At 38.7% G+C, this 26,810-nt stretch overlaps 1 protein-coding gene across 2 annotated transcripts; it reads left to right on the forward strand.

Annotated features, from left to right (window-relative positions):
* Window positions 1-5,139: 5,139 nt before the first annotated feature.
* LCA5 (lebercilin LCA5) lies at window positions 5,140-23,411 on the forward strand. Of its 2 annotated transcripts, XM_058021532.1 has the most exons (9): window positions 5,140-5,256; window positions 5,837-5,897; window positions 9,403-9,789; window positions 12,274-12,803; window positions 14,303-14,440; window positions 15,682-15,778; window positions 16,899-17,044; window positions 18,922-19,060; window positions 20,871-23,411. In XM_058021532.1, the coding sequence occupies exons 3-9, from the start codon at window positions 9,591-9,593 to the stop codon at window positions 21,662-21,664; spliced, it is 2,043 nt and encodes a 680-aa protein (XP_057877515.1). In that variant the 5' UTR covers window positions 5,140-5,256; window positions 5,837-5,897; window positions 9,403-9,590; the 3' UTR covers window positions 21,665-23,411. The 2 variants fall into 2 exon arrangements, with proteins under 2 accessions (XP_057877515.1, XP_057877516.1); XM_058021533.1 differs by lacking the exon at window positions 5,837-5,897.
* Window positions 23,412-26,810: the final 3,399 nt, after the last annotated feature.

A 26,810-nucleotide genomic window follows, 5' to 3' on the forward strand; every position in this document is an offset into this window, starting at 1 on the left:
GGCCTGGGGCACTGAGCAGGGGTCCAGTGGGGATGGGAGGGAGCTACTGATAGGGCAAGTGGGGAGAGGAGCCCCAGGGATCTCAGAGCAGGACAGAGGGAGCCCAGGGGCTGGCAGCCTGCCAGGCCTGTGCCGCTGCCCCAGCACCGGCACAAAGGGCCTGGACAAAGGCCCTGCCACCAGGGACTGGCCTCTGGATGCCCGCTGAGAAGCCGCTCCCCGAATACTCGCGTTTCTGCCGTGGGCCTCTCTCCGCGTTCAGCACAGCCTCCTGTCTGCGTGCACGCTCGCCGCTCGCCGAGGCTGCACTGGGGCAGCGTTACCTGCTGCTCCTCCTGGCAGCTGCCCCCATTGTCACACTGCGGCTGTGATGTCACACATGCCATTGTGCATCTGGGCCAGTACTAAATTGTCCTGGACATAGTGATTTTAAAAGTCTTTTCCAATCTAAATAATGCTGTGGTTTTCTTCTGTAATATCTCCCTTGTTACTGGACACTGATCAACCACTCCTGGCTACCCAAATCTGCTTTGAGCCAAAACCTCTATAGTACAATCTCCTCAAATCTGAACAAAAATGTTTTGCTAATATGTGTACATCGTACTACCTTTTTTGTATATGCTTGTAGATATATAGAAGCTTTTATGCACATGCAAGGCACTATCATATGTCGTATTCTGAGGAAAAACCTGAGAAAACATGAGGGGTGCAGGACTCTAAAGGGGTCTTCTTTGGTACTTTCTGCCTTTTCTGATAGTTTTAACCAGCCTTTGATCTTATCCAGAAACTGAATGTCTAAGTCTGAATCTCACATTAATTTTCACATCATGTACTCTGGTTAAGCAAGCAACACATCACTTTGATTCCATCATTTGTATGACCATGCATTTTTTATGTCCCCACGTTTTATACAAATTGTGGTACTGAAAGCAATACTAGACAGGTATTCTCTTTTCAGATTTGATCATCATATTTGTTGTGTCTATTCAGGGAATCTGTTTTATCCACCATGTTAGGTGTTGTTATTGTAACAGTTCCAACCGTGTTCACCACAGCTATTTCTATGGTGCAGAAGAAATCAATAGCATTTTTTTCCATGCATCATGGATTTCTCATCAATACTTATGTACATCAATTAAATGAGCACAGGTTCCACTCATCTGAATAAGCCTGGTAGGTTTATCCCATTTTGGAATCTCTGGAAGTAGCAAACTATGACATTAGGACCTGATTTAGTGTTTAAAGATTTCCACCCCCCTTTCTAGAGCATCCCTCCCCTCAGTTCAGCTCTGATGTTCCTTCTGAGCCTTCCACTTCCCCCTCCAGCTCTTGAATTTAATACTCTGTTTAAATGACCTTCCCAACTAAGCTAGCAGTTAAGACATCAAACTTGCTTTACACAGACTTAAGAAAATTGCAAAACTTTATGTCTTGCTCAGGTGATTCATCTATTTGTCTTGTCTAAGGGAATGTGAAATATAGCACCATCAATTATTTGCTGTCTATTGACTGTTAGGTTATTAGGACTATATCTAAAATACATTATTTGTAGTTTTTAGACTAACAGTTTTCTATCAATTAATCCCTATGCCAACATTTCACAATATCTGAATTTATTCCAGCATAGCAGCTAATTCAAGTCTGTTGGCATTATTTTGGATGGAGAATTTGATGGAGAAATCTGATGTCATTTGTTGTGAACAAGAGGCCTGTTTTCATTATCACTCAATACCTGTATTAAATACTTGGATTACACATACACACTGCTTAAACTCAATACCTGTGTTACCCATATTCAGTAGGTAATGATTAGTTAGTCACTAACCAGGCCTCAAATGGTTAGCCATGGCAATTAGTCTATAAATCATCAATACAAAAAAAAAGTCTCTCCCACATATTTTAATGCTTTCTTATATTTGTTTGTTTAATTGCTTTTTCTGCTTACAATTTTCCTAGCTACAGTGGGCATGGAGATGGATTATGAATCCCTTTCATCCTATTTACAGCAGCAACAGCATCTCAGATTCTGCCCTGGCTTGCTGCCAGATGCAAGCAATACATTTCCTCCAGTTGCAAGCTATAAAATTATTCTGTCTTTGTCATTCCCTGGATCTTTTTGAAGGACATCAATGATTCTCTGCCAGTGTTGCTGTGATGAATTATATGCTTTTGCTGTTTAGCACAAGGGTGAGCTACACAAAGCCACAGAGGATGAATTTAAAAAAGATCCACATAAGTTTTTATTGTTTATTGAAACCAATTTCATAATAGCAATGTGAATACAGCATAAGTATTAAGTGCAATTAGGGAGACAACTGAAATTAGGAAATTCAAAGACATTGTTGGAGCTTTTTGCATGCTTCATGCCTGTTTTCTTGCATATTAGGATCAAAAAAGGACTTGGGAGACTCCATGTCAGGTTTATGCCACACAGCTACTTCTGTGCTTCTGAAATACCAGATACATATCCTCTCCTTTTACAGGAGTTTATGCTGACATGTTCCTGATTGCATTCTAGCCTACTCACTAAATTACATTTTCCAGTAATTTAATTAAACATATTCAGAGTTCTTGTGCACAATACACATAATTTTTGAGGATCTCTTAAGTCTTCCATAATCATGTTTGGTTTTTTTCCTTTTTCCTTCTAAAATTTATAGTTAGGGAAGAGGGATGGCAATATTTTAATTTCAAGTGCATTAAAACTGTATTTTCCTCACATATTTCCTTATTTTTATTGTGAAGTGACAGGTTGTGCCTGAAAATATTGCCTTGGTTAACAAAAACTGATAAACAAAATCAAAACTTTATCCTGTTCCTCCATTTTTATTATTTTCATTTAATGGTCACCGAGTATTTATTTTGAACAGTCAGAATTGTGGAGACATACTTCTGCCAAGAGTAAATATGTCTCTCTCTCAAGAATGTCCCATTTATATTTTCCCATACAGGCAGGTTATAATGTTCGTCTGAAATGTTCTACTTTATCCTGCTCCACCCAAATTCTTGTGTCACTTTCATCACTGTGCTAACATAACATACTCCAGCAAGTGAAGGAAGCAAGACCTCCTGTTTCCTTTTCCCTTCCTCTCTCCACAAATAAATTTGCTTAACTACATTTTTAATGAAGATTAGCATTAGGAAAAAAAAATAGCAGTAACTTGGAGTAATAAAAGCCAATGTTTAGAAACCCTCTTACTTTTTTGTGGCATAAACCACAACAGCCTCATTACATTGGGCCTGCCTTTGAATCCAAGCCTTTTTGCCAGCTTTCTGCAATGCTTTCATCCTTTTGTCAGTACAATCCATTCCTGCTCCCCCCTTTTGCTCTCATGCCTGATCTGTCATTATCCCCAGGTGCCACCCTGACCCAAAGCCTTGTGTTCAAATGGGCAATGCCAGAACATGCCCAAGGCTCCCCAAAGGCTTCCTTGGTCCCACTGCCTAGAGGGGACACAATGGGTCTCAGCACTGTGGTGGGCTGCTCTTCTACCCCTGTGCTCCTGGGCAGCTCTCTGAACAAAATCACAGAAATAATTCGGTTGGGAAAGACCTCTGAGATCATCAAGTCCAACCTATGACTGAACAACACCATGTTAATTAGACCATGGCACTAAGTGCCACATCCAATCTGTCCTTAAACACCCCATGGATGGTGACGCTACCACTTCCCTGGGCAGCCCATTCCAATGTCCAATCTCCCTTTCTGTGAAGAAATGCCTCCAACCTAATGTCCAACCTAAATGTCCAACCTAAACATCCCCTGGAGCAGCTTGAAGGAAGCTATGTCCTCTTGTTCAGTCATTACCTGCCTGGAAGGAAAGGCTGATGCCCACCTGGCTACAACCTCCTTCCAGGGAGTTGTGGAGAGCCAAAAAGCCTCCCCTGAGACCCCTCCTTTCCAGGCTAAACACCTTCAGCTTCCTCAGCTGTGCTCGAGACCCTTCACCAGCTTCACTGCCCTTCTCTGGACTACTCCAGCAGTTCGATGTCCTTCTTGTAGTGAGGGACCCAGAACTGGACACAGCACCGAGGTGTGGCCTCACCAGTGCCGAGCGCTCACAATCACTGCCCTGGTCCTGCTGGCCACACTATTGCTGATACAGGGCAGGTGCCTCTTGGCCACCTGGGCACACTCTGGCTCATCTTTCCCCGGCTATCAACCAGCACCCCCGTGCTTTTCCATGGGCTGCTCTCCTTCGATGTCACAGGGGCGCCCAACAGAACCAAGATGGTGAGGGCAGGCCAGGGCGCGGTTTCGGGGCCCGCCGCTCTCGGAGCACAGCCCCGGGAAGGCGGCCCTGTCTCCCCTCGGGCCGCTGCTCGGCGGAGCTCACCCGGCCCCGGGCCCGGCCCGCAGCGCCCCCTGCAGGCGCCGCCGGGGCACAGCAGCGAAGAGAGGCAGCGCCGCAGGGTTCAGCCCCTCCATATTCCCGCCTCTTTAGCAGCTTCCCAACCAATCAGCAGCCAGGGCTCCGCCTTCCGCCAATGGAAAGAGCGGCTACCGCCAAGCTGGCAGGGCGGATAGCCAATGGCTGACGAGGAGAGCCCGCCCCGCGCCCCGCCGCCGGTTGCCGGGCAGCCGCTGTCAATGGCCGCCGCGCGGCCCCTTTAAGCGTAACGCGGCAACCGCCGGCGCGTCCTCCGGGCGGGCCGAGGGGCCGGGCAGGTACCGCCGGGACGGGCCGGGGGCGGTGGGCTCATCGCGGACATCACGGGGCGAAGGGAACGTCACCGGGAGGGAACAGGACCGCCGCTGGGCCGTGTTTTCCTGGGGGCTGTCGGGGCTGGGAACGGGCCCGGGCCTAGGCCTGGGGTTGGCCTCCGAAAGGTCTCGGGCCGCTGGTGTTCAGTTCCTTTCCTCCGAAGTCGTTTAGTGTATGTCGGTTTCGGTGATTGCATTTAAGATGTGCCATCGCGTAGTGCTGCTTGAAAATAACATTCGACGTGTTCTTCAAGAGCGTCTCGGCTGAGCGAAGGGAAGCTGCGGGAAGCGGAGGCTGTCCGGGGGTGCCTGGGCTGAGCTGAGCTGGGTAAGTCCGCACGCAGGGGCTGTGGGGGGCTGTGTGAGCGACGGCACGGGCCAGCGTGATGCACTCTGATTTAGAAACATAATCTCTGCTCCCGCTTGTAGGACTGGCCTGCGTGTGCTCTGTTTGAAGTGCCATTTCCTCATTTCTGACCTAGGACTTACAGCAGCTTCCTTATTTTGAGATCCCACACAAGTAGCGTTGTGAGTTGCTGTGACAGAGTCAGGTAAATGTAACATAGGCTTTTAAAATCATAAAATCATAATTCACCAAAATGCAAGACAAGGCAACAGTCTTAAGCTGTGCCAGGGGAGATTTATGTTGGACATTAGGAGCAATTTCTTCATGGAAAGGGTGATTAAACATAGGAATGGGCTGCTCAGGGTGGTGAAGTCATCATCCCTCAAATTGTTAAGGAAAGACTGGACATGGTACTTTGTGCCCTGAATTAATTGACATGCTGATGTCCAGTCATAGGTTGGACTTGATGATCTCAGAGGTCTTTTCCAGCCTAATTGATTCTGTGATTTTGTCAAAAGCTAGTAAACCTAGAAAAACTGCATACAGTTAAGGCAGCCGCTGCAGTACCTAATGAAGTTTTACTTAGTCCTCACTAAGGCTCATCACTCAGTATGTTTGATGTCATAAAAGTAAATAATTTTGCTTGGCTTTCTTCTGTAAAACCTAAAGTGTTTGGATATGGAAAAGACAGATGCAGAGAGAGGAGGGAGACGAATTTCTTTTGAAATTATTCTTAAGTTCAGCACTTCAGTGACTTGGATTGATGCTTTTGTACTTGCGTGCAGCTGGCTTTCTTGCAGTGTCCGTGTGTCAGCGCAGGTGGAAGAGCGGAGCGGGCCGTTAGAGGTCAGTGTTTGTACGGGGAAGCGCCGTTCGGTGACCAGCAAAGGCACTGAGCTTTCCCTGGGCTGCGAGGGGGAAAAGGACACTCAAAGTGTTATGATTCTTGCACTACGGGACTAAGCTTTAGAGGCACTGCATGGGAAGAATTGCTAAGTAATTTCCCTTGCTGTCTATTGCATAATACCTGTAATCCCACGGTTCAGTTTCTGGTTTTGTGATTTACTTAGGAGTATTAGGGAATCTCCTGTCGCTGTTGCAATTGTTTTGTGTTCTCTGTTTTGTCTGACGTGTCCTTTGCAGTGACCTGGTACTTGATTGTTTTTTGTAATGATGGACGTGGTTTTGATACAAAATATGTAAATAATAGCAACAGACAGAAGTAGCAGAAGTGAAGGAGTATGAAATCTTGGAAGCAAAACTCTTTCTGAAGTTCATGCAAGTCCCAGATTTCTTTCAGCCACTCTGTATTGATGTGATCTCAATTCCTTAGGCTTCTAAAAGCATGACTGAGCTTTTGAGGGGACAGGACTGGGATTTTGGTGGTGGCGGTGGAGTTTAGTTTACCCACTGTTAATCCATAATGTTTCACTTGTCACAACTTATTAAACTTACAGTGGAAAATAGATATCTTTGTGATCTTATTCACACGAGTTAAACTCACTTTGTAATCAACTCAAACTAGTTTGTAACAATTGGAAAGTCAGGGAACCAAAACATTTCTTAATTAAACAGTCCTTAGGCTCACTGAAGTGAAACTCAAATATCCTAGTTATTCTTTTGTTCTAAAGATAAACTGTGCATTCTTTTGTTAATCAAATTGTGTTATAAACTGTAGGAAAATTAATTTGGCAAGACTTGACAGATTAAGGTTTTTTTGTTTTGAATGGAAAATACTATAATATTACCAGTTTATGGAACTGAAAACCATTTGAAGATCCAAGAGATGTTTTTGGGTATTCCTCAAGGGGGCTTTCTTTGTTTTACCTTTTTCAATTTGTTTTCATTCCATTACTTTTCAAGTACTTCCAAAATGCATATAAAATTCCTGTTCATTTATGTCCCTGTATGTCAAAATGATACTTAGCAAAATATTCTCAGGAGTGGGGAATATCCAGTACAGGAGTGGAGGATAATTCTAATCCTCTAGTTCTTAGAATTTGTTTGTTTTAAATATACTGAGTTATGAAAAGCATTCTTCAAAAAGATTATTGCCTCTTCAGTGAACTCTTGTGAGGCTATAAAAAAACTGATCAGCTTTAATTTGGTACGTGGAAGTGAGTGCTCTTGTTTTATATATATAATTAGACATGAACTGTAGGCATTTATGCTTTCCTTAAATGTAAGAATATGAAGTCTGTGCCTCCAGAGTACTGTTTTTATATCTCATATTATTTTAGTACTTTAATATAAATATATTCGTTTCTATTTTTTTGCATTCCCTGAAATTCTGTCCTGTGGAGCCACACCTGATGCAGTCTTGCCTGTGCATCCTCTAGAGAACAGATTGTGCCTAAAATGCTGCCTGTTTAGGCTTGTTTTGTTCTTCAAGGAGCAAAATAAAATCCATTTTGCACAGCTGTTTGTGGTGCCAGGAGTTAGGCAAGGAAGTGTTTGGGAGTAGGGAAGCACCCTCATATATTCTAATATACTTACATGATCTTAGTTATACTTATGATTAGGTATATCCTTTTGAAATTTTAATAACTCCACTATCTTGTAAGGAAAAAGAACAATCATTCCTGATTTGAATGTTCACAATAATGATACCTTCCAGCATGTGTTTAGCAATCTCTAGGACAGGTGGTCTCAAGCATAGCTTATTTAACTTTCTAGGCTTGCAGTGAAATTTTAGTTTTTCTCGGATTCTTTTGACATAAGTTTTTGGCATCTAATTTTTTTGGATCACTTTGAAAATATTTAGGTGTTTAAAAAACTTTATGTTGGAAAGTTACTTCCTAAGTAACAAAAAACACCATTTTCCAGGTAATTCAGTATTCATTTCCAACCATCTTCCTGGTTTAGAAACCTGATGGGATATTTATTCCTCTAATTCCTTCTGTATAGATTATGAGGCCAAATGGATTCCAGTCACTAGAGGCAGAGTTGTGCTAACACTGAACTGAGCCAGAAAGCTTGAATTTGTAATGAAAACTGTCTTGGCAGCTGACATTTCTGTTCTGCTTGGCTCTGTAATAATGCATGTATAGGCAGTGAAGGCTGAGAAGAAGGCCAAGTTTGTTTTATTGGGGAAATAAAAATATAGTGAAAAATTTACAGCTCATTTACAGGTATGTTGAATGTCCTGCAGCATAGAACAGTTTTGACTGAAAGCAGCTCAATTTTTTGGCGTGTAATTTGCTTTGCCATTTAGAAATCAGCTAGGAGGTTATGTCATTCAACAGGTGGAACTGATGGGCTCTGATGCAGACCCTATTTATTCACCCACTAGAGGCATGACATCTCAAAGTTGGATTGAAAAGAAAGAGATGGTGAAATTAAGCTTGAAAGCTGCCAGGAGTGGTGAGAGAGCCAAAAGACAAGGGGAGCTGAGTGTAGTCAGTAAAACACTTCCTGAACTGTTGAGAAAATTCTTTTGACCTTCTTTGAAGGTGAAGAAAATTTTGAATATATTTGCTCCATTACACTTCAAGAAGTGTCTCCAAATACAAAATGGGCTGATTTCACCTTGAAATAGGGGATGTTTCAGTTTGCATTGGGCTGCAGGAGTAGCCCTTCTTATTTTTACCTGCTTCAGATGTAATGTTTATCATGTACTGGTGTTGTGGTCTCTCTTATCAGATACAAAAAAGGTATAAATATAGATGTAGATATATATAAATACACACAAGTGTGTGTGCTCTGGCCAATCCTTGAAGGCATGAAGCACCAGATGCTGTAGGGTATGGGAGTACTTTGCAGGGTGAAGATTGGCATAGATAGTACAGTCTCATTTGGGGTTAGGGACTGGACATTTTCCAGACAAATGGGGTAATTGATATTCAAGCCCATTATTTAACATTGTTGGAATGTCAGAAATTGAGAAATGGAAGATTTACTCAAATTTTACAAATATCTCAATTCAAGTCACACAAATAAGTTGCTAATTCATTTGGTTAAAAAGTTTTAAAACATATCTAAATTAGTTTCCTGAATATCAACAAACTTTCACTTGTGTTCTGTTTTGTTTTCCAAATTCTTCTTTTCCCTTCTCTAACTTGGGAGTAGTTTCTTATTCTGGATTTAGCTGTGTTAATATTCTGATTTCTCTTTTGGGATTGAAATACCTCAGACTATTGAATGTAATGCTAGTAGCATTCCTAGAGTCATGCCTGTAACATTTAATATAAATAATTAATGTAAATAAAATTACTAATATAAACAATAGGTAGCACAGTGTATGTCATAAGGTTATAGGAGTCATGAATAATTTTACAGCTTTTTTACCTTTTTTTCTAAAAACCAAAACCATCCTCACTGATTTTTTTTTCCTCTCTCTAAATTGTTACAGAAAAATGCATTCTGAATGATAGCTACTGCTTGCTGAACTGAACTGAACTGCAGAGATCTCGTGCCTGGAGATGGAGATGATAAAGCAGAGGAAATAATCCAACTGCTGCCATTGTGACACCTAAAAGATCCTTTGTGCCAAAATGAGCAGTCTTTGAGAAAATCCTGGAAAGCTGTTAAACCTGAAAAATGGGAGAAAGAGTAAGGAGCCCAGATTCTGAGCAGGAGAGGAAATCAGACGAGGATAAAAATAGTGACTCCTATTATTCAGATGAAGGGAATGCATCTCGTTCATCCAGCCAGTCGCCAGCACTAAGCTCTCCATCTACAAACCAAGAAAAAAGGCATCACAAAACACAGACTTCCAACAGCCTGTTGCACTACCAAGGTAGGTAGGTAGCAGAAATTGCTGCTTTGTAACTGCTCCAAAGAGTTAATTATCTTTGAAAACTCAAAATAGAGAAACTAGCATTACGAGCATCTACAAATACAGTTCATGTGAATTATACTACAGATGGCAGGTAGACAGTAGCTGCTCCATTGAAAACTGAAATTAACCCTCTCCTGCATAAGGAGAAATTTTGGTGATTTTCAAAATTCTTCATAATTTTCTAAGCAAGTGAATATGGCTTTTATACTAGCCTTCTGTTGAATCATGCTGGTGTTTTCTTTTTGTCACTGACAAAAAGCTCAAGGCCAAAAACCCAAGGCATGTCCTTGCTGTGCAGTCTGTAGAAAGGAGACAATTGTTAAAATTTCCCTGACCAAATAACCTACAGATACCTGTCTTGTGGAAGTCTAGTTGACTCAGCTTTACAGGATAATACTGGGACTTTAAATAAAGAAAAGACTGCTAATGTGGCAAAAAAACAGAAAACATTTTTGATGAAAATTAGGTTCAGATGGAGATTCAAAAGAAAGTTTTTCCTGCTGCTTCTCTGAGGGTAAAATATTTCCAATTTGAGATGACACAACCCCACTTTGAGCTCCCTCACAGACATAGGCTGCTTTTTTGATTGTTTGTTGGGAGGTGAACATCCCTGTAAAGAGGAGTAGCATGGTTATGCAGGTCCTGGGCTGAAGTAGGGCTGTGAAGGCTTTCTGCCACACTTTGACAGCTTCCTCTAAATAATTGTATACATTTTTCAGTGAAGTCATAGCGTGTCCTACCTTTCTTGGACAGATGTTTTTGCTCATTGATAAATGCTTGATAGTGTGTGAATCATTTGGTCTGTGTTATGATCTAGGCTGTGCCAAAAGGTCTGACCTTAAGTATTTAATTTGCTCAGGGAATGTATCTCTACAGATCCTTAACAATGTGGGTATCCTGGTGCAACTGGTGTTTTGCTGAGCATCTCTGTGTTCAGAAGTGGTATCTCCTCCATGGCAGTCATGGCTTGTCTGTCTGGGAACCAAAAGCAGCAGTTCCACCATGCTATTTAATTTGGAGGGGGCAAATGTGTGACCAGTTCTTTGTTTACATAGCCAGAATTGAATATAATTATTACATGAAGGTACTGTGAATGTCATATTACATTATCTTGAAATACACTATTCCCCAATGTAACTGTATGATCAAAAGTAAAGTATTGGTAGTGGAATTTTATGTGTGCCCTAAATAAGGAGAAATTCTTACAGGGACTGCAGGTCTAGGGTTAATGGGAACTCCCTTAGTTGGTGATAGGAGTGGCATCATTCCTGCAGTGCATGTATTAGGTAATCTTTTTACACTTGAATGTGACATAAGTGTTCTTTGTAAAGGAAAAAACACACCTTCTTTTGTTTGCCCAAGCTGTGGAAAAAAAATGAGCACCGAGCAGAAAATGAATATTTTTGCAAAATGTCTAGAAGAAATTATAAGAAGGTATTTTTAAGCCATTATTTTTGCTGACAAGTATTCTCAGTAGAATAGAAACATGGTGAGTGGCAAAGGTAGGAGGAAGAATTTGCTGTCACACACACTGTCCCTGTACATGTAACTGGACTAGTGCTGTATCCCAGCTTTCAAGCCAGAATTACAAACTGCTGCTGGGTTTGTAATTGCTTCTTTCAAACACTGATGTACCTTAAGGAATTATGCACTCCATTAATTAACTCTATTAATTCAGTCGTTTTAAGAGATATTTTTAGTGGATTATATGATTCATTCTTTGAGCTTGGCATGAGAGGCACATAAGATAGAAACAAAATGTTCAGCTTTTATGTATGGGGATGACAATAATAATAATAGCAATAAATAGGAATGCAAGCAGTGCATACAAGTAATCAAATGAGAATACTGTGTGGAAAATAACTTGTGATACAAGAATAAATTACTCAGGGAAAACTGAATTTTCATGGGATTTATCATTTTGCTTCAGAAGCTTTTTGCATTGAGCCTTTGAAATCTGTTTTGTCTGTAAGCATGGCAGCTGGATTTGAAAATACTGCTGTACTTGTCTGGGAGAATTACATCTGGCATAATACATAACTGGTTAATGCTCAGCTAATTGTTGCCATTTTAAAAGCACGTGATTATTTTGTATGCATTTACAGTACTGTATTACTAAACCATTTTAATAAACAATATCAAATATTAACAAAATATGACTTTTACTTCTGATACAATTTGCAGATTATTACTTTACAAAGGTCCTATATTAATGGCTGCAGATATTACCTCCTACAGTAGATCACAGCCATACATCTCCATTTTTCAGCTATCAAAAGAAGCATAACTCTCATATATATGCCTTTTATTGTCTAGTTTGAAAGCTGCTGTCTCTGCTAGATATTGTATGATTGTTTCAGGCAGAGCTTGCTTCCAAGGATGTCTGAATAGACAAACTGCATTGTCTAATAGTAAACACGCTTTTTATTTTTCCTCTCTCAGCCACAAAGAAATTGGATTCCAAATATGCACCGAGCAAAAGAGGGACACGGTGGGGTTTCCGTTCTCAGAGCCTCACCAGGGATTCTCCTGCAAAAGATATAGATCTTGTTACAAAAAGAGTTCTTTCTGCTAGGCTGCTGAAAATCAATGAGCTCCGAAATGAACTCACTGAACTCCACATCAAACTGGATGAGCTGCAGAAGGAAAACAGGGCACTGAAGAGGCTTCAGCACAGGCAGGAGAAAGCCTTGAATAAGTTTGAAGATACAGAAAACGAAATCTCTCAGCTCCTCGCTCAGCACAACAATGAGATTAGAATATTAAGGGAGCGCCTACGAAAATCTCAGGAGAAGGAACGTGCAACTGAGAGACGGCTGAAAGATACAGAAGATGAACTGTACAGGAAAAAAACTGCCTTGCAGAAACTGAAAAAACTGTCTGCAGATAAGCACCTTGCTGAAAGAGATGACCTGGCAAAGAAACTAGCCTTAGCAGAGAGCAAGCTGGAGGACAGGGAAAAAAGAATTAAGGTGGGATGACTTTTTTTTTTTGCAAGAAATTCTGGTACAGATATTTCTTTCCACAGTTACTTGTAATTTTACACAGCCGTGGAGCAAATAGAAAAGCAGTATTTTTTGGTTTTACCCATAAGTAGAATCAAGTAAATTATTTCTGAGGTGATTATATAGTAACTTATGAGATAATTGTACATTCAAATTTTTCTTTACAAATTAAGCATATTTTGTCAGAATATATCCAGTGGATTTGTGCTTTTAAATGTTTTTATACCTAGCAATAACATTTCAGATGTAGGTGCAGATGTAATACAACTTTATGCAATCTAGTTTCTCCTTTTTAAGGGAAAGAATTTTTAAAATTTTCTGAGTATTTAGGGAACTTTACACTAAAATTCTAAAATAAAAAATTATGTAATAATTCTTTTTCAATTTTTGAAGAGCATTCATACAGTGTTTGATTGTCTACTATTCTGCACATCTAAGAGCTCAGCTGGACAAAATTACATGATGTTTTTTAAATACTGAAATATCTTTAGACCTTTTTACAGGTATCTATTATAAGAAATTTGTCCAATATATTTTAATTTCATCCAGAAAAAATGTTTATATTTTTGTAAACATGTCTAAGTATGTCTACACTGTAAATATGTTTATGAACTCATCTTACATAAATTGTGTTAACACTATTAAATCTGTTGGTAGTTGTACTGTATTGATAGTAGATATATTTTATATATTGTATATAAATTTTATACTATTCTTAGCTTAAATTATGTCATTGAGATGATGGTTTGGTGTCTATATTAGTAATTAAACCTAAATTATATTACAGAGATAAGAGATCTGAAAATCCAAGGATTGAGCTGGAAACTAAGCTTTCATAAAATAAATCCCACAGTACCAATATGTAAATGGCTGAGTTAGTTAAACCACCTCATCCTGTAGTGTCACCATCTGTCATGTGTACTTTTATGATTAGGTATTTCAGCATTTATGTACTGGATCATGTTAAAATGAATCCTGCTTTAAAAAGTAAGAGATTTTCTTCTATTTTTTTCCCACTTTCATCAACACAGCTTCATTTAAAACAGCTATTACAAGATGAGGGCATGTACATGAAATTGTAATCACAAAGCTAGTTTCTAGTAGAAAGGTTAAAAATTCCTTCTGGTTTTTCTTCCTTCTAATGCTGCACTCAGGGAAGGATTCTCTCTCTCATTCATCAGTAGGAGATTTGTCTTAGAGATCTGGAGGTCCACTGTGGCAAGAGCCTTGCAGAAAGTAGTCTGAGTTTCCATTATGTCCTCAAATCACCTCTGAATGCTCAAAGGGATGAGCTGCAGGTGCTTTGCCCCCTCAAAGTTAGGATTAAGGGTTTAAATTATTTCAGTGTTAGCAATGGTTGAGCCCGTATCTAAACCCAAGACACTGGTTTACTTAATTTTATATAAGTAATTTGACTATGAAAATTACTTCAGTTATTAAAAAATATTGTTTTGTTTTAATTGAAGGATCTGGAAAGAAATCTTGAATTAAGTAGTAGCAGTTTTCAACGAGAGTTACATTCAAAGAAAAAAAAGTTGTACGAGGCTCAAGAAGAAAACAGAGTTCTCCAAGAGGAGCTTAATCATCTAAATCAGAAGCTGAAGGTAAAATGTGAAAAGAATTGAAGTTGCTAACCATGTTCTGGGATTTTATCTTCAGAAGTATCTGTAATCAGGTTTGAATAGTTAACCAGTAGCTGCACTCTCTGATATGTATTTAATTATATACAACATGTGAGTTCTTTTTCTGCATTAAATTGAAATGTTCTGTGCTCTGACCCTACAGTGTTTATAACACGAATGCTTCTGTGTTAATCATTATTGTTAGCATTAGTTAAGAAAAGCAAGATCAAAGACATGGTCAAACATTGAGAATAAACCACAAAATCTATGCAAAAATAGATTTGAAAGCTTGAATTTAAAATTAAATCTGCAGGTGTAAATAGTGCTTTGTTACTAATATACTTGCATTAAAGTAGGTTTGAATGAGGATTAATGTAATTTATTTGTGATATTCACATGTGTTGCTAAATGTGTGCAAATGTTTATTTAGACCCCACACCATCATCATGGTTGTCCAAATTCTCAATAAAAGTACTTAAAATATTGTTGTATTCTATTTAGTACATCTTTAGAAAAACATAAATAAAATTCAAGCTAAAGTACTTTTGTTTCTGGAAGAATTTTCCTCAAACTCCAGGTCTCAATATGTTGGAGATTAACCGGTTCACCACGTTCCCAGCTATCCAGCAAGTAGCAGTAATGTTAGTTGCTCTAAAATGTTTAGAGTAAGAGTTTTAAGATTTTGTTAGTGGAGAGTTTACAGTTTGAAAACCTTGTCATTGTCAGATGAATTCTGATAACTCACTGTTCATTTCTATACTTTATTCAGTAAATGTGCTAAAAGTATCTCTACCTGTATGATGCAATGGGCCTCTGCTAACTGAGGCTCATGTGCCGTGTGACAAGTGGCATTGCTTGCTTTGAAATGTTTAACTCTTCACAACACTTAAAATTCAGTTGTGCAGTCTATACACATGCTGTAAGTCTTGTTCATGTTTATGGAAGCACTGGCATTCAGTTTTATTTTCACTGCAGAGATAGGGTTTTTTCCTTCATAATATTTTGCTAAGGAGTTTTTGTGGGAGAGAAAGTTGTCTGTTTTCTCACGGCATAAACAGAGTTAGGAATGTAATTGTTATTCTTAAAACAGAAACCATGGATGGAACAATTGTCTATCTGTTTCTATTTATCATATCTATTTTTAATTTCATTTACAGCTTTTCTAGTGGCTGGTAAATGAAATACTAGTGACTTGTTCTTATACCTACCTCTTCCATTCACAGGAAAAAGAAAGAGAACTTGAAGCAAAAAATATATATGCCAATCGTATGTTGAAATCATCACCTAGAAAAGACATGGATATTGTACAAAGAAAAAGAGGTAACTTGTATAAAGCAGTAAAAGCAGAAAAATTATTAGCATCACTTTGAAATGTCTCAGCTGGGTTATAGCTTTCATGCCACTCAGTGCTCAACCCTGATGCTGCTTGTTCAAGCACATTTACCTTTTGGCACTTCTTTCAACACAGCACTGGTTACAGAGCATTGGGTTTTTGTCTGTTCTGTAACACAGCAGAGCCAAAACACTGAACTCCACCAAACAGCAGTTTTATCTCCTTTCATACCAGAACTTCCTCAGTAAAGGAGGAGGAGAACATTGGTAGTAAAATCTCAAGTAGGTGATAGATATTTACTTGACAATAAATTAGAGAGGCTTTAAAAATACATATCTTCACTGCTAAGAATATTTTCATGATCTGTTGTATTTATTTTTTACTAATTCAAATGTATTGTCTGTCAAATGAGCTGCACTTATTTTTTCCTCAGAGTATATGTGTCCCAGAACATAATCTTCTAAAAGTATGGGCACAGTGATTTCTTCTGGTGTGACAAGACAGTCTCAAACCTTGTCCTACCCACATAAATATGTGTATCTCTGTGTGTGCTTAGGCTGTTTTCACTGGATCAGTAGAATCTACTTGTCAGACAGAAGAAGCAGAAATTTATGGGACTGTTTTAAATATTTCATGCCAGTATTTCAAACAGTTTGTCTGCAGCTTGTTTTATTATAGATGCTCTACCATTATTCCATTTTAGGTTCAGATTTTTTTAAATGTCATTCTGTAGAGATAAGTATATGTGTTTCAAAGATTCAAGTCAGTGAATTTTAATGTTATGAGTTTGATTCTGTGACAAGCAGTAAGATGAGTGAGATATTTTGTGGGGCTTTTTAACTAATATTCAGTGCACTGTAATGACCCTATAAGTAGCATTAAGAAGGGGTTTAATTTTTTTTTCAGTAGAATTTTTGCATACATATTTTTTTATGATTAGGTTTTACAGATGCTGAAAACAACTGTGTGAAACTCATCAATACTTTCCATTTCCACTGACTTCAGTACAGTCTTTTGTTTGCTGCAAATCATGAAAAATGAGAGACAGGTATATAGGGAGATATATTCTAGTGAAAACACCATTTAATTAGTTTGTATTTTCTACAGCCAACAACCAAAATATAAAAAAGGGACTACAGCTCACAAAAAGTATACAGACCAGTGGATGCTTCTCACCAGCAGAACTTCTTCCAGAATCAGAACTTGCATGTGCTGACGCAGCAAACAAGAAAGAGGGAATTCTTCCTAAAATAGTGAGTTCCATAAAAATTTGAGACCCAGTCCAAATCACCTATCAGATTGTAAAATGCAGAGCTTATATTTTAGAAAATGTGTAATATACATGTGTAAATATATAGAAAATACAACTTCAAAAACATTCTGTTCTTTAAGACAAGATCTACCTTTCTAGAAATATACTCTATTTTTTTAGAGAGTTTGTCATATTCTTTGTCTTACTAAAAGCCATTAGCTCAATTTATTTTTTTTCCTGCCACTATTACTTCTTTGAAGTTTTTACAACTTCATTTTCATTTTCACCCTTTTTATTTGTTTCTAATGCTTATTTAAGGAATCTGTTAAACAGTGATGGCTGCCTTCGCTCTGTTTTCTATTTGGTCTTAATTGTGGTTTCTTTTACTTTCCAGAATTATTTCACAGTGCATAAATCTAACACTTCCTCTTATTGTCGCAGTGCTGGTATTCCTTCTGGCTTTCCAGCTCTGTCAATATGCTTGAGGGTTTTTTTGTTTTTCCATTTCCCTTTTTAGTACAAAATAGTACCAATTAGAAATATTGCTAACAATTTTGTGTATTGCTAACCCCAGGCTAAAATCAAAGATTTGTAAGGTATTACAAATCAGAATGACATATCTGACAAATCAGATTCTGGTACAAATTTTACAAATTCTGATTACCTGAGGTTGGGACCTTTTTCCAGAAATAAAAGTCTGAGGATGGTCTTGGCTGGCTTCCTGTTAGGGCTGAAGCTTTTTCATGGCAGTTTATTTGTATGTTCTCTCTTCCCAAACCCTTTCTGTAACTGTGGATACAGTTTAATGTATTCTTCCAGTATATCCCTGGGTGAGTGAGTTACAGAACCACACAGCTGGTACAAGTGCAGCTCATGGAGTCCAGCTGTGTGTTTTCTATATGTCTATTGCTTTCAATAATGTAAATTAGATTTGGGTAGTCTAGGCTTTCATCAGTTTTTAAAGTCAAGCATTTTAAATACCTGGCCACCATCTCCTTATGTAGTTTATATTTTTTAATATAACAATGATAACCTTGTACATGAAGGAAAAATACTTGAAGATTTTTTGGGTAACTGTCCTCTTTTCTTTGTTCATTAAGAAGTAACTACTTCTCTTAGAAAGGTAGTTTTAATCTAGAAGTTTTTGTTCTAAAATAAGCACAATATACAAAGTTAACTCCCATGTGTTGGACTATGCAGACTTTCTCTTCACTTCATTGCCATTACTTTTCTGTATTAATGATTTTGTTTTAACAGCAGATTAACAACTGCTGTTGTTAATATAATTTCTGCAGGTTCTTGCCTTTTACATATGCATGTGTAGTCACTAGCTAAAATTGTCATCTGAGATTAAACTTTCCTCTTTGATTGTTTGTTACTTAATACTCCATAAATTTAAGTACCAAAAGGAAATTGTCTGAATCTACAACTGACTCATTTGAATAAAAAGGTCAGATTGTACAAGTAGAGGGCAACTAATTGCTTGCTTATTAAGAGAATATGATGGTGAAATGTGGCCTTCTATTAAACTGCCTGAAGAAGACAATGTCTGGTTTCTAAGGAGAACCACCCTGAGAGTGATAATTTTGCCTTATGGCATTGGAGCTACAACTTCCCTGAAAGGTGGAATACAAAATAGAGTTGATTGTCTATTCATTTTGTTTCAGGTGTATAAAAGTATTCTAGAGGTGATAATATTTTGGAACCAAACCCCTGAGTCATCAAAGCTGGTTTGGTTTAAGGTGACTTACTCATTTTATGTTTAGCAGTAAGAATGTGATTTCAGAATGACATAGAAATTCTTATGATTTAGTTGAGTTGTTCATTTTATTAACTGCTTTTCCCCATCAGCTTCAGTTTTCTATTAATTTATTTCAGGAAAAAGAAACTCAAGACAAAGCATGGAAAGAACAAACAGAACTCTTAAGACAAGAACAAGACAGGGAGAGGGAAGAGAAACTGAAACATTTTCAGGAAATACAGTCCTTGGAGGAGAGGGTTCCAAAACTTCCTGATGGTAAGGAAATGGGCAGCTGAAGGCTGAAAAATGCACCATAGAATACTGATCAAGTGAGGCTGCTGGTTTCTGGTGAAAATAGCAAAATGATTTTGCAGAGATCACTACAGTGGAAAATTATTTTCAGTTATATTATGCAAAGAAGAATCAAAAAGAAATACAGGATATAGAATAATCCATTCCCTGTACTCAGCTGTGATTAAGTATGCAGCAGCAAAAAATGCTGTCCACAAAAAAGTATTGGAGTCTGAGAGATTGTGCTTTACAAAACAAGAATGACATAGAAGGTAAATGCTGATGTTATCTCTGACTTGCTAAATGTTATTGAGATAGAAAGTAGATTTTTACTATTGAGATTTGAGTTACTATTTTTACTATTGTGCTATTATAGTAGAACAAATATGTTTTCCTTAATATAGCCCTTTTTTTTCAGTACTTTCTATTGCCTTATATAATTTGATATTTTAGTTTATCTTTTCAGGTCTGGTTATCTGGATCATTTGGTGTGGCTATTTGAGAAATGTCAGTTTCTATAATTATATATTAGTATTGCTTTTTTATTCATTGAGTTTTCACAGCATCTTAATCACTTAAATGCACAAGTCAATCTCAGGTATTTTAGATGGACTGCACCCTGTCATGTTAAAGAACTCTTTCAGTGATTGCAGCTAATGAACAGTAGTGCTTATTCTATATGACAGGAATTCTAAAAATCTATAGCTGTGTTCAGAAGTAAAAACTTTGAAAAATCTTCTATCATGACTTACATAAGCTAAGAATCTGATTTTATGTCTCTGAATAAGATGATTTACCACCTTACCCATCATATGGAATCAGCTGGTATTGCCCCCACCTTACAGACAGAAACATGGCTCTTGACTTAACTTGCATAATGATCTGCTACTGAAAAAAAATCTATGTTAAATATATTAACTGAACTACAGCAATTTTTTCTGAAAGCCCGAGCCGAAGTACAGTTGATAACAGGGAACTTTGTGAAAGCCTAAGTCAGAAATTTGAGTAAAGTATTCAAAGGAGAATGCCACTGTGTTGGAGGGACCAAGTAGTCCCTCATATTCAAGTTTTGGCCAAATATACATCTGTTATCTTTGGGGGGAAAATATTTTAAAGAGAGAAGTATTTGAGAAGCTTCCTCCCTCTTCTACACATAAACATTACCAGGTTCTGTCCATAAGTTGCTGTTGTGTTCCTTTGGTGTCCCTTCATAGCTGTGCACAGTCACTGAGTCCAGGCAGTGAAGCACAGAACACTCATGTAAAGGTTTTTTCTGTATGCAGCTGGTGCAGGGTATTTTTAATCATTCACTGCTTGAAACAGGTGATGACTCCTATGACTTTCAGGCCTGATTGCTTCACAGAAATTATTCCCTTTATGAAGAAAAAAGAACCCACACATATATCCCAGGACTGTCCTAATGTCAACAGTGGTGAAAAATAAAAATAAAGTATTGTGCAAGTCAGAACTATTAAAATCAGTAATGTTGTATCCATTTTCATTCAAACTCAGGAAATGGGAAGGCAATTGGCAGAAATCAAATTGCTTTGAAACTTCTAAAGCATGGGTAATGTCCTTTGGAAGATGACAGTAAATTTTTATATCTTATCAGAGAACCAGGAGTGGATTTAGTTGCCATTTTTGAAGAATTTATTCTTATAGCAGAAAAATGTCATTGTACATAGAAGAGCATGTTAAAAACTTAATGGCTTTCTTTGCTTGCATTATTTTCAAAATCTTATAAGGGTATTTTAAAATTAAAACGTTTTAAATATTGTTCAAAAAATTTTTGCAGAGTGGCAAAGGAAAGAATATGACAAAATTAAAAAAGAAAGCAACTTTTTATCGGATAAAGAAGAGAAAATAAAGATGGAGACAGAAATTCACAAACCTGAAGTAGAGAGAGAAAGCACTGAAACACTGGAAGAGCGGCGAAAAAGAGAGTTCCTGCTTGCTAAAATGCAAGAAATTGATAGAGAAATTCAAAATACAACAAACACAAAACCAACTTCCCAAGCACCACTCATAAATACAGCAAGAAAATCTGATTCACTAGAGAAAAAAGAGAAAACGAATCCATTCTTTGAGATTCCTGGGAAAGTTACTAATGGATTTCCTGTAAAGGACAGCCAGGATGATGGCACAAGGGCACAAGGGCAGAAGCAGCGAAGCGTAAGGACTGTAGATTTAAGTGGTGAGTTAGCATTTGGTAGTTATGTACCTTCCTTTGGGAAGGGATCAGGGAGACCAAGTTGGCTCACTGAGAAAAGTGACAAATTAGAAGAAAATGTTAAGGAAAATGCAGATTTTGATAGTAAGAAAGAAAAGAAGTCCAATTTAATGGAACAACTCTTTGGAAGCAGTACTGTTCTTCTTTCTAAAAATAACAATACACCACCTTTGGACATAGATTGGGGCTCTAGTAATAAGCCTTTTGTTGATAAAAACAGTAAAGTCAAAGAAGACAATGGGCTATTTGGTGAAGGAAGAAGCCTAAACAGACCCCGTCTGCAGTACACTACAAACAAGCCAGGAATTAGTACGCTTGGTTCTTTAGAAGATGAAGTTGAAGAAGTAGTCTTACAGTGATCGTGTTTTATATGTTTCATATGTAAATACTGAAAAACTATTTTCTTGTAATATTTATTAGGTATAGATTTGAAATATTTCAGATTTATTGTAAAGCCTTATGAAGGAATAATTTACATAGATGGGTATGTGTATAGAGGAGAGATGCAGAGGAGAGATGCTTGGGGTTTTTTTACCTGTATTTTTACCCGTAGGTCGCTCACAGTACGCTGCTTTTCATTTGGAGTATTTCTTTTAGGCCTCAGATACTTTCTTTATTGGGCATTTTAAGAACCTCTTAACTGTGCCAGGAGAAGGCATGTGTAATATCAGTCATGAAATGAGTAGAAGAGACATTCTTAGCACTAATTCTCTTAGAAAGAGTATCTTATGCTGCTGCCATGTTATCTCAGAATGTCAAAAGAAGCACAATTAACTCAGGAACAGTTGCTCTCTCCTTTTGCATAGGTTTTTGTGGACCTTACTACCAAATGTGTAACTCTTCTCATATATTTAGATTATATTTGTTATACAATGCCATCTTTTGTAATTTCTGAATTTTCTATGTAAAATTCCAATCATTACTAAGTAATTTTTAAACAAAATTGTTTTATTAAATGAGTTGAGTAAATTTCTTGTGTGTAGATCATCTTTAACACAAAGTTCTCACTTCTTGTATCATATTATTGGTATTGGGGATGTTGCCTTGTGAAGGCTGACCTAGAACAGAGACTAAACAGAGTTAAAGAATAAAGTAGGTATTTATTAGAAGGCCTCAATGGACACACCTTGGGCAGCACAAGAGCCCAACCAGGGCTACACCCAAGATGAACCCAAAATGGTCACAAAATGGATGTCCAATCATGAGGTATCACTCTTTTATAAGTTCTGGTCCATTTGCATATTGGAGTTAATTGTCCAGTTACACCTTCAGATTATGAAGTCCCATCCTGCTTGCATTTCTCTCTTCAGTCCACATTATCTTGGGCCTGAAATGTGGATTGTTTGTCCATGGTCCCCAGCTAGAGAAGGAATTGTTTTGTCTCCCTACCCTGTGAAGAGAGCTTACTATCCCCTTATATGAAGCTCAGAACTACACACTAAACCAATACAGAATCTGAAAAATATAAAAGCTAAAACCTGAGGCATCAGGGGGAGTTGGTTGCAACTTCACTCATTATATTATTTACTGGTTGTGCTGTGTACACAAATGAAAAAGATAGGCAATGAAGAATTTAGCAGTATTCTAGGAAATAAGATGAAGGTCATTCCTTAAGCTGAAGGTCATTCCTTACTAGAAGAAGAGATTTTCAAACACTGTCTGATATGCTCCCTCTGAGCCTGATTCAAAACACACTAAAATACAGAGAATTCTTACGATTTAAAGATGCATCGAGTCAAGATTTTTCTGAACACAGTGGCTCTTCTGAAGAGAAAGGCTGGTGTCTTCATCATGCAGTAACTCTCTTTGCTCCTCCCTTTCAGAAAGAAAATTAGTTTCAGATCCAGGGTGTGGGACAGTTCTCACCAGGTGCCCGGTAGTGAAGAGCAGCTCATGTTCACCTGCTTGCTTACAATCCCAATTACATTCATTGTGGTACTACAGAACTTACCTGGCTCGTTTTGCCTGCAGATGGTCAGAATATCAGAAATATTTTAACCAACAACAGTGAATTTAACTCTGTGTTGCTTTCCTGCAATGACTTTTTGGGGTAAATACTGTGGTGTAAGAGGTAGGAGAGGGCTGTGGGTAAACACTGTGGGTGTTTGTAACTGGGTACTTACTTGTCTTGTCCTACCTGTGGGTGGTGTTGTCTGTTTGGAAGCTCCTGAGGATGACATTCAGGTGGATTGTTTATTTCCTGTGGCTGAGGATTATAAGGCATAAAACAATCATGTATCTGCTGCAGGTATTAAGGAGGAGACTATTGGTTTTGTTTCTTTGGAAGTCAGCTCATTAACAACTGACAAATTCCAGCTATTGAACTGAACTGGTGTGCTGAACTGATGTGCCCTACTGTTTCAATTACAAATGTATAGTTTCTAAGCTGTTTTTTATTATCAGCCCCTTTTTAACCTCACAAATATTCACATCCTGTTACCAGCCTCTTCCTAAAGCAAATACTGTGGTGACTCACACCAAAAATAAAAGATGTATTTGCATTAGGAAGGTGAAAATAAGTTGATCTGCTGGAAACAGTGTCACAGATATAATTTCTCTTTTCCTCTCATGTCTGTCTATCTCTACAGTTTATTCTTCTCTCTTGCTGCATTTTCTAGTTTTAGAGTTAGTGGCAAAAGTACCATGACAGATACAATGTGTGAAAGCACAGATAATCTTCTGATTGCGGGAGGAAATGTTTGTGTCCTTGTAACATCTGTAAGCAGCATTTCTTCTGTGGAGTAACAGTTTTCTGCTCACTAGAAGAAACTTTTTCAAGGTCTTGAAAGGCTCTGTACACCTTACAAATGGGCACATTGATCCCCTGTAGTCCTTTGGACCCCTGGTCTCAGCTGCTGTAGCTGGACAGTCTGCATGTTTTAGTGCTTTTTAGTGGTGGCAGTGTTTTAACAGCATTTGATTGACTGCAAAAAAAAATTCCAGCTTTTGCAGTAAAAAGTAGGTCACAAAAGTTTTGATGACAATTTGTGTATGATTTTTTTGTCCAGTTGTAGGTTCTGTTTGATGTTTAGACCATATGGCTATTACATCTGTTCTTGCTTTCCTTCTGAACCATCAAAGGTGATGGAAGAAATTCCTCCATTCCAACAGGGAAGGATCATTCCATTTTGATTAACAGTTTTAGTGCAATATTCAGGTTCATTATTACTGTCCTGGAAAAAATGGTCTTGCAACTCTGATTCCCAGGAGAGTGGTCATCAAACAAAAGTATCTGAAGAGCATCTGATGAGGGTGGTCAGGTGTCAGGGCTCACTTGACAGAGAAAACAGGAAGATTTAGGAAGGAATATTTTTCTCTTTGAAAGAGGAAATGAACTGGTGAGTGTGTCAGGGCGGGTATAATAGATGTTCTGTAATCCAGAAGAAATGTAAACCACTGGAGGAGAACTTGGGAGACCCTTCACAACTTTGAACTGAAGCCTCTCAGCTGAGGTAAGAAAAGGAAAGTGGGAAATGTTTAAACACCTTTAATATTTTTCCCAGATCTGTGGAATATTTGGGCTAGCTAAAAAGTGGGAGTGGGGGGAAAGTGATTTTCTATAACCTTATGGGATCTTCTGTTTGTCAGTTTGCTTCTTCTATTGCAACCGTGCCTAAAGAGGTGAATTGCAAATCTGCTGCTTCCAAAACGAGGGCACTTAGAGAGGATGAGCTTAGGCTACTTGGTGGCCTCAAGTTCATTGCTGGTCCTGAGACAGAAGGTTCTATCCAGCCAGGCCTGGGCCTATTTGCACTGTCAGGAGGTGGGACAGAATATCTAATCTGGCATGTTAGGAGTACCAATTTGATTTTGGGGCTGGTGGCTACAGGAGCATCAGCAGGGCTTTCACTGATACTTGTGGTCTGCAAAGTGCTTTGGGTGAGCCTTTGCTATTCAAGAGAATAGTAATAAATTCTGCATAGTGCTCTGAAGCAGAGACCAGCACAAACCAGTGTGGCAGACACGAGTGCCTTCAGGAGAGTCATGGTTCCAGCAAGGGAGGTTTTGTTCCCAGCATCGCATGGCTCCGCTGAGCCTGACCTACTCTTGTTCCAAAATGACAACTTTAAGCATAAGAGATGCCCCGGGTGACATTGCTCATTTATAAAATTCCCTTTTGTTGGATCAAATTTAATGTGGTCTCCTGTTTCGAATTATCTCTTTGATTAGCTGCAAAGTTTTGATGTCTGCAGGAGGAGAACAATTGCATCAGTGTGTGCTGTCAGCCGGGACTCGTGGCTGCTGGGGAGTTGCTAGGATACCTCTCTAAAAGGTACGATTCACTTGATTAGCCACCAACCCAGTTTGCATGAGAAATATTTTTCCTATCTTTGTTTTGTGCTAGCATCAACTGTGCATTAGATGTGCACGTGTGTTTAGAGCAAGCTACGGGTAGATTTTCATGTGTGTCCATTTCCTCCTTTTGATATGCAATAAAACCCTCTCTGCTTCACCTCAAAGAATCCAGAGCAGTTATAGTAGCAATTCCAGTAATCTGTAAAATGAGCATTGCTTCCAGAGAGGAACATCAGCCTAGAGAACCAAGGGAAGGTTTGACTTTGGATATGCATCTTTGGCATGACAGCTAAAGCTTCACTTTATATGTGTGAACATGCAAGGGAATTTTAGTCTCCTATGTATTATTTTCTTCCCCCACTCTGAGCAGAGGGTTAGACCAGGTGACCTGCCACTGTCCCAGCCAAAACTATTCTATGATTCTGTCATCCTTTCCACATTCCTCTGGTATTAATGCTCCCTTCCAGTGGAAATGCCTTGCACAAAGCTACTTTGTTACACTTGCACAAAGTTGTCTCAGAATACCTCCTGTATGCCCAACTCTTCCTGAATATGGAAGTATTGTATTCAGGATGCAAACCCAAACTCAAGTCTCTCTCTAGTAGCTGCTTCCTACATGCTCACCTTTCCAATGCCTTCTTTTTACTTCCATTTTCCTGTTTCCTGGAACATATTGTTCAAACATTAGAACATCTTGCCATCATTTCTGTGAATCCTCTTTTGTCCCACAGCTCTCTTTCTGCATTTTCCCTCAGACTTCCATAAACTCCTTTTGCTGCTTCCACCATGTCTTTCCTCTGATGGACCATCATTCCTTCTTTCTGTCTGAACTGACTTCTGCTTTTCATCCCCTGAAGGATGAAGAAAAGTCATGACAGGGGATGTTCTCCCTATGTTCCCTTTATCTCCTATCCCATGGTTTCTTTCCCCACTCTCAAGCTCCCTAGGAGCTGTGTTGTGCTGTGTTCCCTCTCACCTGTGGGTGGAAGTAGTGTTGCAAGAGGGTAGGAAAGACACTGGAAAGAGATGTGACCTTGTTTTGGAGCTGAGTTGCCCACACATGAGCACTAAGAGGCAGGTGCTGGAGCACTGCCCGGCGAGCAGGTACCAAGACATGGACACTACCCAGAAGTTCTCCTCAACCTTAACTGGGGTGAGTGGCTGGCTTTGGAAGTGCCATTTGTGTCCTTTAGGAGCTGCCCATCTTAT

This window comes from Melospiza georgiana, chromosome 3 (genome assembly GCF_028018845.1).
Source record: "Melospiza georgiana isolate bMelGeo1 chromosome 3, bMelGeo1.pri, whole genome shotgun sequence".
Taxonomy (NCBI): Eukaryota; Metazoa; Chordata; class Aves; order Passeriformes; family Passerellidae; genus Melospiza; species Melospiza georgiana.

Excerpts from the sequence above, each read along its gene's own strand:
- LCA5 (XM_058021532.1), top strand. The coding sequence starts at position 9,591 with ATGGGAGAAAGAGTAAGGAGCCCAGATTCTGAGCAGGAGAGGAAATCA. Across the intron at positions 14,441-15,681 it reads ATCTAAATCAGAAGCTGAAG|GAAAAAGAAAGAGAACTTGA; the intron begins GTAAAATGTGAA and ends TTCCATTCACAG. Across the intron at positions 15,779-16,898 it reads TATTGTACAAAGAAAAAGAG|CCAACAACCAAAATATAAAA; the intron begins GTAACTTGTATA and ends TATTTTCTACAG.